Source organism: Panthera uncia, chromosome B4 (genome assembly GCF_023721935.1).
Source record: "Panthera uncia isolate 11264 chromosome B4, Puncia_PCG_1.0, whole genome shotgun sequence".
Lineage (NCBI taxonomy): Eukaryota > Metazoa > Chordata > Mammalia > Carnivora > Felidae > Panthera > Panthera uncia.
In genome coordinates this window covers 20510577-20524390 of record NC_064809.1, presented here as the reverse complement: position 1 = coordinate 20524390, position 13814 = coordinate 20510577, and the positions used below count along the sequence as shown (strand labels likewise).

The window sequence follows — 13814 nt, the reverse complement described above, 5'->3', positions numbered from 1 at the left end:
GTGTACGTTCGGCCCTCGCTCTCGGGGAAGAATCCCCTCTGCCGGCTGATGCGCGCTCCTTCTTTCTGAGCCACACGTGGATGATTAGCATGGCCAGAAGTTTGGTCCGTTGGTGGTCCCATCTCCCTCGGGACCTTGAGTAGCAGAGGACACAGGTTGCAGACCCTTCCGACTTCTAGAAAGGAGTCCACCTGGCTACGGCAGGTACCGCAGTTTCTGAGTCTGTAGATCGAGGTTGCAACAGAGCAGGTAGGGAACACCCGTGTGCCCGGGGACGGCCCCCCTTGTAGTCACAAGCCAGACGGTGGCTGAACGTGAAAGAAATACTTACATTTTTCTTAAGGAGTCATCCTCAGAATTAAGTTGTTATTTCTCCATTCTCGTCATCTGGAAATTAAGCCTGTGGAAGGGAGGGAGCAAAGGTTTCCTTAGATTATCTTGTGATTGAGCCAACAATGTTAAAAAGAAATTAATACCTAGCAGATGCCGGAGGTGTTTTTAACTATTTAAAAAAAAGAGAATTGGTTATTAAAGAAACGCACAATACTATAGTGCCCCCAGTGCACGCCTTTCTTAGCATTTTTGAAGCATTTTTGTCCACGTTGTGGTGTAAATTCGTCAATGGTGTTTAAGTTCTTGAAGGGAAAGGGCTCAGGCCTCTGATCCTAAAAGCAACATGAGAGAGAAATACAATTTGTTAGTGTTGATTTTATATTTACAAAAATATCGCCTAACTTTATAAACAAATACATACACACATACATATGCAAAACTATTCATTTTTAGAAAGCTTTTGTTCTGTGAAGATTCATTGAAATTGGGAGTCCCCGTCACGTATTTAAAATAAAATCCAGAGGCGCCTGGGTGGCTCAGTCAGGTAAGTTTCTGACTTCAGCTCAGAATATGATCATGCAGTTCGAGAGTTCATGCCCCCATCAGGTTCCCATCAGGTTCCCTGCGGTCAGCACAGAGCCCGCTATGGATCCTCTGTCCCCTGCCCCCCTCTCGGCCCCTCCCCCATTTGTTCTCCCTCCCTATCCCTCTCCCCCTCTCTCTCTCTCTCTCTTTCTCAAAAATATAATAAACATTTAAAATTTTTAAATAAAATAAAATCCATTTCTCAGCCCTTCACATTCTTCACAAAGACCCTGTGCCCTCAGTACTGTTGTCACCCCTCTGCTCTAAATGCAGAGGCACAGAGAGGTTGAGTGATTCCCCGGAGGGTATACAGCTAGTGAATGTGGAACCGGACGGGACACGCTGAGTCGGGCAAAGGGCCCAGCTACAGCTCCGGCCGAGAATTGACAGTCTCCCGGATGTGGGATTACCCCGGTAGTTCGTGTGCGTGGTTTGCACACGCGACCACTGGTGTTGCCCTTGGTGTGCAGCATTTCCTGGGTCAGCTGGTGAAAACCCGAGCGGATGAACGTTCAGGCCCCTTCGTGCTGGCTCCCGCGCGCAGCGACCCGCCTGCCAGAGCGGCGGTCCCCCGGCCCCCGCGTTCACGGAGCCGGCCGGACGTCCCTCTCCCGTAAGGAAACCGTGTAATCTCTCCCCAGAAATGCAGCTAGTGGGTAGAGTTTCTCTTCTGCCAAGTTTTGACCCATAAGTGCTTCCTAAACGTTTGTCACCGACTGTTGCCCTGTCGATCCTGGAATCTAATACGAGAGGCTTGAATGTGGGATGCGGTTCTGTGTCTATTCCAGGTGTGTGTCAGAGAGCCTCAGATGAACGTGCCTTTGAGCGCAAGTGCGTGTAGAAGCTGGGAGATGCAGATCAAACTGATCTGATTTTTGTATGCAGTAATTTATGTAACCGTAAAGGTGGAGGAGTTGTAGGATGTCATCTGCATGGGGCGGGGAGGGGGGCGGGGAACCTTGATGATTTCCTGTACAGTATTCAGAGTTTCTTTATCATGTTCGTAACCTGAATAATAGTATCCACTCTGTTCCATGGTGCTCTGTGGGTTTACACGGATTTTTTTTTTTAATATTTTTAAAAAAATTTTTAATGTTTATTTGTTTTTAAGAGAGAGAGACCGTGTGAGCAGGAAAGGGGCAGAGAGAGAGGGAGACACAGAATCCGAAGCAGGCTCCAGGCTCCGAGCCATCAGCACAGAGCCCGATGTGGGGCTCGAACTCACGAGCCATGAGATCATGACCCAAACCGAAGTTGGATGCTTAACGAACTAAGCCACCCAGGCGCCCCCCAAAGATATTTTTTTAATGTTTATTTATTTCTGAGAGTGACAGAGCATGAGCAGGGGAAGGGCAAGAGAGAGGGAGACACAGAATCCAAAGCAGCCTCCAGGCTCTGAGCTGACAGCACAGAGCCCCCCACGCGGGGCTCGAACTCACGAACCGCGAGACCATGACCTGAGCCGAAGTCGGACGCTTAACCGACTGAGCCACCCAGGTGCCCCGTTACACAGAGATTTTGATTAAAAAGACTTCATTTACTGGCAAGACTTGTAAAAGATGGGCCAGGACGAGAATAATCCGAGCACAAAGAGGGATTGAGCAGCCAGACTGAAACTGGTGTGCACCCCCCACCCCCAGGGCTGGGGACATGCCCCCCGGGGCCTCCAAAAGAGCGACGCAGAGCCTGCCTCAGAGTAGACGCCAGTCCAATGCCTGCCAGTGAGTTTGGAGGACAAAGCCGACAGGTGCAACGGTGGAGTCTCTTATGAGAGTTTTAAATGAGAAGAATTGTTACTATTACCACTGTCGCCTGCAGGAGGAGGAAGAATGTAGGGCAGCACAAGGCATCGTGTGAAGTGTGTTGAAATACTTTCATCTCTAATCTTGACAGTGACCCTCCTTCATGGTAGGAATTACGGTGCTCGTTTCCCAGAAAGTGAAACTAAAATGAAAAGTGATTTAATAGCTTGCCCAAGATCCCACAGCTGCTAAACGGAGACACCAGGAGGCACGTCCATTCTTTCCAGCTCCCACACCCATGGTCTTTCTACCACGTTTACACAAGGTAGACCCCCGTAGTGTCCAGGTTTTTAAGGTTCCACCCAAGGTCTTTCTTCAGAGGGGGGGGACAGCAGCCCTTTTTATTTCTTTCAATCAGAGGTAAGAGGTTTTATTTTCAACCAATGGCTCTTTACCCCCTGTTTGGTATCCGCAAAACTCAAGTTAATTTGCTGGGGTTTTTTAAATGTTTATTTTTGAGAGAGAGAGAGAGAGAGAGAGGCAGAGAGACAGAGTGCAAGCGGGGGGAGGGGCAGAGAGAGAGGGCGACACAGCATCCGAAGGAGGCTCCAGGCTCTGAGCTGTCAGCACAGAGCCCGACGTGGGGCTCGAACTCACGAACTGTGAGATCACGACCTGAGCCGAAGTCAGATGCTTAACCGACTGAGCCACCCGGGCGCCCCAGTTTACTATTTTTTGAAAGGAGACAAATAGAAAAAGTTCCACTGATCTGACTTCAAATTAGGAACAAATTGAAGTGACATTCTACTCAGAAAAATGTATCAAATTAAAATGTGTGGCTCGGTTAGGGTCAGTATGGTAAAAAAACAAACAGACAAACAAAGGCAAGAGCATCTTTAAAACCTGCCACAACTCTGGGTGGCACAAGTCAAACTCATTTTCTGATGCTGTCCATCTTTAATGATAAAAATAAAGGTCTTTTTTTTTTTTTTCTTAAGATGGTTAAATATTATCGGAGTTGATTATTGACAGTGCTTACCACTAAAATGTTTGAAAGGGCATTTTGTTGTTATACAATGCCCATTGTAAAATGAAAAAATTCAAACGATATAATTTTTTTTTTAAAAAAAGGGAAGAAAGCAAAATTACCCAAAATTCCACCATTAATACGTGGTGACCATTCTTCCAGGCTCCTCCCTGTAAATACGCACAACGTGTGTGATCTTAACAATTTTTACAATTTTGGAATCTTACTATTCGTGCTGTTCACGTCCTAGAGATTTGACATACATGTCAAGGACCTAAAAGAGCTTTTTTTGCAATATTCTTTCTCCCTTCATTTTAAAGGGAGGAAAAACCTAACTTTCCTTTGAAAAGTGCAGTGGGGGACGCCTGGGTGGCTCAGTCGGTTGGGCGGCCGGCTTCGGCTCAGGTCACGATCTCGCGGTCCGTGGGTTCGAGCCCCGCATCAGGCTCTGTGCTGGCAGCTCAGAGCCTGGAGCCTGTTTCCGATTCTGTGTCTCCCTCTCTCTGACCCTCCCCCGTTCATGCTCTGTCTCTCTCTGTCTCAAAAATAAATTAAAAAAAAAAAAGTGCAGTGGGACCCATTTTATAAAGATCTGCTTTCAAGGAGAAGTGTCTCCATCTTGTGGCCCTTTAGAGGACAGTCACCAATACTTCTCGACTCCTGTTGTGTTTTTGCAACTTTAATCAGAAATGGCGTCAAAGCTGGCACTTGGCCAGTGGCCTTGATGAAATCCAACAACAGGCCAGAGAATCTCCATCTGACCTGGCTATAGAGCAGGATCAAGCTCTCTGGCGTGGCACCTTCCCTTCATGCACTGCTCTGGCGGGCCGCCTAGCCCGAGACATCAGAGTGGTGGGTAAGAAACAAAAACTAAGACTAGAGCCAGCTGTCCCAGCTTCCCACACTGAGCTCTTTCCACAGCTTCCTCTTTAATCACAGCTTCAACGCTGTACTTTAATAACACCGTTAAAAGAGCTGATCTTGGTGGCCAAGTGACTCTCCCTCAACCTCATGAAATCATCACCTGGGCTTCTGGGGAGGAAGGCAGAGGCCTTAGGGAGGGTGTGATTTCTCTCTAGAGGCATTAGCAAATAGGCCAGTCACTTGCCCTCTGGTCTAACACTATTATGTCCAAGATTTGACTGTACAAATTGGTTTGGAATGTTAGGAAAAAAATACCTCTTTGGAGATAAAAGTTGAATTCTCTTATCTGTGTAAATGTGGTGAACACAGATCCTGTGTCAGGCAGTATAAACGTCGTCATTTTCTGTAACTACGACCTTAACGGTTGGAGGGTTTCACTTTGTCCGCCCACCGTAGGCTGAAGAGTTACGGTTCACATCTGAATGAGCACCTTTTGAGCGCATACTTTGTTTCTGTCTCTCTCTCTCCTATGCAGTATATAGTAGAATGTCATGGGATCACCCTTCTTCCTCAGTTCTTGGGCATGTACCGGCTTAATGTGGATGGAGTGGAAATATACGTGATTGTTACAAGAAATGTGTTCAGCCACCGTTTATCTGTATATAGGAAATACGACTTAAAGGTAAGACTGTGTGGATTTTTATTAAGTAATTGACCAAATGTTGTAATTGATCCCGCCACATGCTTATTTGCTGCTCAGAGCTTAACGCCACCAGGCAGTTAGCCTAACAGTGCTGTCCTTCGAGTTAAACAAGAATCACTTGTGGGCTTTCCCAGGAGACCGTTGCACGTTGGGAAGTAGCACATCTGATTTTTTTCAACAAGTTATTTGTTGGACACCAGCGAGGTGCCAGGCACGGCTTTGGCGCTGGGAACGGTGTGATGGACAGAACAGACCAATGCTGTCCGTACTCAAAGGAGCTGATATTGTGGTGGGTAAAGATGGACAGTAAGTAAAAGCAGTGAGTAAATCCCACAGCATGTTAAGAAGGGCTAAGTGCGATGGACAGAGGTAAAGAAGGGGAAGAATGGGGAAGGGATACAGCTTACACAGGGTGTCGGGGAAGGTTTCACTGAGACGACACGGAAGCCGACCCGGGGGAGGAGGGCATGAGCTGAGAGAATGGCATTCCCAGCAGAGGGCACAGGGCCTGAGGCCGGCTGTTTCAGAGACCTTGAGGGACAGGCACACCACTGGAATTCTGAGTGGAGTGGGGTGAGCCGATTCCTGGATCGCTGACCTAGGGGGAGAACGTCCAGGTTAGGAGCTGGCAAGCTGCGACCTGCCTGCGTGGCAAATCCGACTTGGCCACTTTTGTAAATAAAGTTTTATTGGAACGCTGCCACGGCCAGTGTTTCTGTACCACGGGTGGTTGTTTTTGTATTACAGCAACAGAGTTACCTTGTACCACAGCAACTGTTTTGGACCCCAAAACCTAAAACAGTTGCCAGCTGACCCTTTGTAGAAAAAGCTTGCCACCCTTTGGCCTTTACCAGGAGATCGCGAATTTTTTTTTTTTTTTTTTTAATCTCAGACTCCTTCGTTCTTAAAAGAGGACCCCTAATACAGCTCCTATGGAACTTCCTCAAAAAATTAAAATAGAATTCCCACACGATCCAGTAATTGCACTGGGTATTTACCCAAAGGATACAAAACGCTAATTAGAAAAGATACGTGCACCCTGTGTTTCTTGTAGCGTTATTTATCATAGCCGAGATATGGAGGTGAATGGATAAAGATGTGGGGTATACACACACACACACACACACACACACACACACACACACACACACACTGGAATATTACTCAGCCATAAAAAAAAGAATGAAATCTTGCCATTTACAACAGCATGGATGGATTTAGAAGGTATAATGGGAAGCGAAAGAAGTCAGAGAAAGACAAATACCATACGATTTCGCTCATGGAATTTAAGAAACAAACAAAGAGGGACCCAAAAAAAAAAAAAAAAAAAGTCTTAACCAAAAAGAGCAAACTAATGGTTACCAGAGGGGAGGTGGGTGAGGGATGGGTGAAAGAGGTAAAAGGGATTAAAAGTACAGTTACCACGATGAGCACTGAGTAATGTATATAGAAGTGTTAGGTCACTGTATTGTACATCTGAAACTAATATAACATTGTATGCTGGTTATATTGAAATTACAATTTGTAAAAAAGAGGACCCCAAAAAGCTTTTGCTTGTATAGGTTATATCTACTGCTATTTAATGTTAGAAATTAAAATAAAATTTTTCTTTAGGTTTATTTATTTTGAGAGAAAGAGAGAGACAGAGAGAGAATCCCGAGCCGGCTCCATACCGTCAGCATAAAGCCCAATGCCAGACCCAGACCAGAAATCATGAGATCATGACCTGAGCTGAAATCTAGAGTCTGACGCTTAACAAACTGAGCTCCCCAGGCACCCCTGAAATAAGAGATTTTTAAATGCTTGCTTCATTTAAAATAAAAGACTATTATTACATGTTAGCATGTTTTTATGAAAAATAGCTGGATCTTACAAATCAAAAAATTTAGTGAGACAGATGGCCTTTTTTTTTTTTTAACATTTTTTGCAAATCTCCTCAATATCTGACTTAATCTGAGACAATTGGAATGTCATAGCAGGTTGTGCTGTCAGCCTGCTAACGATGTTACTTGATTGAAGTGTATGAAGAATGTCCGACCTTACAAAGATACGTGGTTGGAAAACGGGAGGGTGGGTGTTTTAAGAACTTTCTCAGAAATTTGCAGAGACTCTTCTTTGATATTACACCAAAACTCGACAAGTAGTAATTTCTTAAAGCTCAGTTACAATGTGGAATCTGAAATCACATCAGTGAGCTTTCTGTACTTATTTCTGCATAATCTACAGGTGCATTTACATATAGCGGTCCGAAGACATCATGCTTTGGTCATTTGGAACAGATGGTTCACTGAGTTTCGTGCTCTTCCAAATATTGACACATTTCCCTGGATTTATGCTGAGCTGCCCACAGTTTTACCCATTAATTTTTTTCAATATCCGTGCAAATATCAAGACAGTGAAAAAAGTAGAACGTGTCTCAATGTTATTATAAAGATAGTTTTGACTCTGCAGACCATGAAAGGGTCTTGGAACCCCAGGATGCTCAGCACACTTTGAGAAATGCTAGTCTAAGGGAGAGAAAGTGGTTTAGGCTGATCTCCTGCTCTCTGGAGTTCAGATAAACTGTATAAGCTTCCCAAGTACAGCCTTCTTCTGTTCTGCCTCCTAGTTGAGGCAGTTTTGTTCCCTGGAATTGCCCCTGGTGGAGATCCCAGCCACCCTCCAGGGTTCCTTGTACCTCTCTCTCCGGAAGCTTTTGCAGTGCTCCTTAGAGGAAGGAGGACTCCATTCACTGGCCTGACTCCCCCCATATAATAAGCCAGAGTGACCTCTGAAGCCACATGTCCTGGTTTTATCACTTGTCAGCTGTGTGTGGGTTGCTGAACCTTTCCTGAGCCTCAGTTTCTTCATCTGTAAAACGGGGATAATTTTACCTACCTTTGCTAGGTGAGGAAAGACCCGTTCATATATATATAATATATTTTTATATATATATATTATGTCCAGCATAATGTGTAGCATATGGGAATTGGTCAGTGAATTTGGTTGTAACTTATCCATTCTACCAGTAAGTGCCTTAAAGGCAAATTTTTGGTCCTTTTTATTTTTTATGCCCCAGAAATGCCTCAGATAGTGCCTCATTCAAGCAAGCACCTAGTAAACATAGCTTGATGTAAATTATACTTAGAGCCTGGATATTAGAGTTGTAATTTGACCTCATAATTTCATCTCCCTTCTTAGCTCGTAGAATAAATAAATTCTGTTCTTGCCAGGACTTTCTGTTGTGATGGAACCTGGACATCTGGCATCATCTTGTGGCTCACACTCTTGGCCATGACTTAACCTTATTTTCTATTTCTGTTTTTTTATTTTAAGTTAATTTAAATTTGGGTGAGGTCCCCCCCCCCCCCCCCGCCACCCCACTCCCGGCTAATGATTTGCATTTACATAGAGATGAAGCTTCCCTGAGACTCAGAGCCGGGTAAATTCTGTTACAGGGGGAATAATACACACACAGCGACCAGAAACTTGGCTAAAGATACAAAGAGGAATAAGCGGTTTCTTCCTCTGACCAGTAAGCGTAGACAGTGCTCAAATATTGCAAATATCCCGTCTTGTTGTTTTTTGAATTTGAGAACATTCTTTGTTAGAAACCAGTGTGTAAAGGAAGGTATTTGTGGTCTGTATTCAAGAATCCCTGAAGAAGGGCAAACAGGCCATTGCAAGGGGCAGCGGCTGGGTTTGTGCAGAGGAGTACGTGCTGTGGTTGTGGAAAGGGGCCCCAGGTTTTCCTTCTGAACCACTCACCTTGTCATCATTTCGTGGGTCGGCTTTGTGCTCCCCTGACGCATCCCCGAGAAACACCGAGCATTTCCCCTGGGCTGACGGCAGGATCTCACACATCCACCGGACCCGGGAATGCCAAGCACCAGGGGGGTGGAGAATTGGCCCCGGGGTGGTGGGGACTTCAGCCTGGGCCCCCGTCCCCAGTACCAGGAGACTCCTCAGTCTGAGTCTCTCATCTGTGAATTACAGGCTACTTTCTTTTTTTTTTTTTTAATTTTTTTTTTAATGTTTATTTATTTTTGAGAGAGAGACAGAACATGAGTGGGTTGGGGCAGAGAGAGAGGGAGACACAGAATATGAAGCAGGCTCCAGGCTCTGAGCTGTCAGCACAGAGCCCGACGCGGGGCTCAAACTCACGGACTGTGAGATCATGACCTGAGCCGAAGTCGGCCGCTCAACTGACTGAGCCACCCAGGCGCCCCCACGGGCTACTTTCTAATCAGTGCCTGAGCTGCCAGCCATCGATTCAGGGAACGCCGGGCATCGATTGCTATGTGAGATCCTGCTGTGGCCACTCAGGAACACCAAGAATGAACACTTCTTGTTGTGATGACAGAGCTCGGAGAACCAACGCAGCCGAGCAGAATTACTGGGATCAAGAACTGTGTTTTCTTCCACTTTCTACCTCTGGGCTCGGCCGGGTGCCTGGCACAAAGTGGGGTGCGGGTAAATGTGTGGGTCTGAAGGGATTCCCAGAGTGAGGGGGCCCGGGAGGTACACACAGGTTACTCACGGTAACGAGGAAGGCATTTCTCGGAAACGGACAAAGACGGGCAGAGGGCCAGGCGCGCCCATAGCTGGAAGACGTAATGTGGGGGAAAGAGGCATTCCGTGCCCCCGTGGCCCCCGCAGCCACTTAGTGGCCCGCTTCCCCTTTGAAGACCATTGAGACCAACCATTTCTGGCAGTCGGGGCAAGAACCAGAGCGTGGTTTGGGTCCAACGTTGAGTGATTGATCACTCAAGTGATTGTCAGGTTTTCTGATTTCCAGTGGGGGGGGGGGGGGGGGGACAAGAACCAGGGAGAAGACAGCTCGGGTGACAAGCTAGGGAGAGGATTAGAGAGACGAGCCAACAGGAAGGTCTGCGGAGCGGGGAGCACCCACGGGGCAGGGTCGTGATCGGGGAGGGGACAGAGCCCACGCGGGCTGAGGCGCCACGGCGAAGTTGGCGCTCACGTGTTCTGCGCTCTGCCCTGGCACACGCGCGTGTTTTAAACGTGCGAAGCCCGATGCCTCCCGTGTGCCTGTTTTCATGACGTGTTTGTGTTTCAGGGCTCCACGGTGGCTAGAGAAGCTAGCGACAAGGAAAAGGTGAGTACCCTGACCTACTCCCGGCGCGGTCCTGCCGGCGTGCTAGAACAGCACCCCTGTCCCCCCTCTTTCCCTCTTGCCTTCCGCCGCGACGCTCCCGGCTCCCTTCCGCCACACCGGCACCGCGTCACCCAACTGAGGGGTCTCCTGCGGCCCTCGCTTCCTCGGATGAGGTGCCCCCCTCCCTCTGTGTTGGCTCCTGGAGTAGTTCTTGGTTTTAAGGGTGGATGAAAGAAGCGTTTCGCGTGCAACCCGGTCTTGAACCCGGTCTCTCAGGATCCAGACTGGCAGGCACAGCTCAGCAGCAGGGGTCCCAGCCCCACGTTACCCCGAACCAGCGGGCGGGAGCTCGAGCGCTTTCCGCGTGCCTCCCTGAGCCCTGGCTTCGCACCTGCAAAATGAGGGTGGTAGAGCTTCAGCTTGACCTGTGGAAGGTTGGCTCGGATGAGCTTCCGACTCCCTTCCGACTCTAAGATGGGGTTGGAATATGTGTCACTTGCAGAATTAGGGATGGAGAGACTACCTCTTTTTACCTTTTCCTGAGTCACTGGACAGCAGGCAATATTGGAATCCCATGTCGTTTATTATGCAAGATGACAGATTCCACTTGAATCCGTTTGATTAAGAATGTGGGAGGTGGCTTTCTGCATGTCAATCTGAACTGACCAAAATCGACATTGGCTTATATGAAAGGGACCTCTGTACCCTCAGTTATTCCCCCTTGTCACCTTGGGAAGTGCCTTTTTTTTTTTTTTTTTTTTTTTTTTTTTTTTTTTTTGACCAAACCGTTTGGAAGCTGGGCTCAAGGTTTTCTGTTTTTGTTTTGTTTTTAAATTAGTATCTTAGAGTGGCGTCATTCCGTCTAGATTTGCAGTTCATATTTTGGAGATCTGCTGTATTCATTCAGAAGTGTTTGTGAATTCTTTCGTGGGTACCATCCCTACAGGCTTCAGGGACTAAAATAATGAACGACACAGACCCATCTAGCAGGCGACACAGACGTTAAATAGGAAATGACCATCTCGTGTGATAAGCGGTTTAATGGGGCACATGTGGCCCCTGACTCTGGCTTGGTGGGGTTGGGGGGGAGGGGCTTCCTGGGGGAGGTGATGTTTGCAAACCTGAGGACAAGTCAGAGTTAGCTGGAGGGAGGGGTGAGAAGGAGCATCCTGTACAGGGTGCAGAGGGGGCGCACCGGGTGCCCTAGCTGGAGGGGGAGGTAAGCCACACCCGTTGGAAAGGCTGTTGAAATGACCGGGACAGAATGGTGGCCGGAGCTGGGATGGCGGACAAGGATAGGTTATGGAGGTTTAGGAGGAAGCATCCACAGAGCTCAGAGATTAAATGAGCTGGTCCCCCCCTGCCAGGGGACCAGTGCCAGGGAGTGTGTGTGGAGGGAGGGCGGGGTTCGGGATGACTCCCGGCTGTCTGGTTTGGACGGTGGGGAGGGTGTCGATTCTACCCACGGACGGGGAAGAGCAGAGTGGGAGGAGTTTGAAATGTCAGTCCCCCTCTCCCCCATGACAGAGATGCTCATTTGGCATGAGGGGCGGCAGGGAAGGTTTCAGCCGGAAGCAAGGGGGCTTGGAAACCTCCAGGAAGGATGATCAGGGAAATATAGGAGACCGCCCAGGATGAGAAGTGTGTCTGGAACCAGCCCAGAAGAGCATCGGATTTAAGGAGTGGGTTAAGGACGAGAGTCCTGCAAAGGATCGGCCAAAGAGACACATTTACTGAGTGTCTTGTGAGAAATGCCCAGTGAACCTTGCCCCTGGTCTTGGGAGACGTGCACGCTGGTCGTAGCCCAGAAACCAGAGAGAGAGAACTGCCCCGGAATCAGATACTTCTGCAGGCTCAGGTAGGGTGAGGACTGAGAGTTATCCATTGGCCTATCACCAAGGAAATCTCTGGTGGCCTTGCCTGTGACAGTGGGTGCCACAGAAGCCAGAGAGCAGTGGGTTAAGGAGCAGGGAAGAGAAAGGGAAATGGTGGCTCCTTCTTCGACCATTTGTATTTTCACTGTGCACTAGTGGGTGTATTTTGACATTTCTGACCTCCACCTACAGCACCCTGAAGGCGCCAGCTTTGGCCAAAAGCAGCAGAAACAATGGACTGTGGACTTCCATGTTGCTATGACTAAACAGTTTTTCCAGGTGCTCAAGACTCAAGTGGGTATTTAAGTTTCAGCCCGTGAGAGACTCAGAGGTTTAGTATGGCTGGGTTTTCTCCTAGGAGAAAATAATCTGGACCATCTAGAGAGCCACACAGACTTTGCTGCGTCGTAACAAGAAGCCAGCCCCTGAGGAGGAACTGTGGTTGGGGTGGCATCCACTTCTCCACGTCGGTGGCTCTGTTTTGCCTTTGCGCCCTAGTCCCTTGAGATCATTGCTAGCAGACCCCACCCTTCCCGCCCTCTGTTCATTTTAATGTCTTCAGGTTTGCTCCCCAAGGGCGTGGTCTTCTTGGACAGTAAACAGTGCCCAGAAAGACAGTTAAGGCCATGGGGTGGTTGCTGCTGAAGCCAAAATCCGCAAACGAGGACATCTACGAAGGAAAGCCACAAATATTTGACATCCTCGAAGCTGTATTATTTCATCAGAAGCAGACCCTTCATTCCCTATCCCTCCCTCTACTCTCTGCCTACAGGACCACACACTGTCCAGAATGCCCAAGGCCCTCACCACACCCCCACTGCCCCCTTCACCAAAAATGTTCCGCCTTTTACTGGTCTAGGTGTCTGTGAAAAAGAGTGAAATTACAGAATTTCTAACAGAAACCCGCTTTTCTGAGGCGCCTAAAATGCTTAGAATGCTTTTCTCATATTCTGAATTGTTCCTCAAAACATCTCCCTGGGAGATGGGCTTAGAGAAGTCAGAGAGGGGAACGACCTTCCCCACCTCACATCGGGACCGATTTGAGACCCATGAACTTACGTTCCCGTGGGGCGTCACACAATCAGTGGCAGAGGTGAAACCTTCCCTTCGCCTGGGGTTTGTGTTTTTACTGTGCGTTTTGATGTCTTGGGCTTTAGAAAGGCAAATAGCGGTAACTGACATTGGTGGAGTGTAAATCTTACATGAATTCGGTCGGATCATCCTTACCACCAGGTTGGTGCTCTTACTACTTCCTTTGAGTAAATGAAGTTAGTTCGCAGACAGGTTCAGTCACTTGTCCAGAGTCCCCCAGTCACGATGTGATACAGCCAAGGGTCTCAGCCCGGAGCTCACGCTTCTGACCACTGTGCTGTTACCCTCTGAATGTCTGGCAGCTCTCGGTCTCCTGTTTTAAAAGGACATAGCATCAAAAACTCATGTTAATCCCGTGAATCATGAAGCATTCACTGCATTGCCAGAAACAATGTTTCGGAGTTAAGTACGGTGCTAGAGCAGTTCATTCTGAGTCTTGATCTTAAAATTCTTAAAGTAGCGACATCAATGGTTCGGTTTCATACTATGTTGGCAA

General features: G+C 47.8%; 1 protein-coding gene across 6 annotated transcripts in view; it reads left to right on the top strand.

Moving 5' to 3' along the window:
• PIP4K2A (phosphatidylinositol-5-phosphate 4-kinase type 2 alpha) overlaps positions 1–13814 on the top strand; it is a 183993-nt gene that overhangs the window by 143830 nt on the left and 26349 nt on the right. For 4 of the 6 annotated variants that reach the window (XM_049624676.1, XM_049624678.1, XM_049624679.1 and 1 more), the window contains exons 5-6: positions 5087–5233; positions 10314–10352. The exons of 1 other annotated variant lie outside the window; for it this stretch is intronic. In XM_049624676.1, coding sequence (XP_049480633.1) covers positions 5087–5233; positions 10314–10352 — 186 coding nt within the window. The remainder of the gene's footprint in view (positions 1–5086; positions 5234–10313; positions 10353–13814) is intronic. One more of the 6 variants, XM_049624680.1, reaches the window with a different exon arrangement.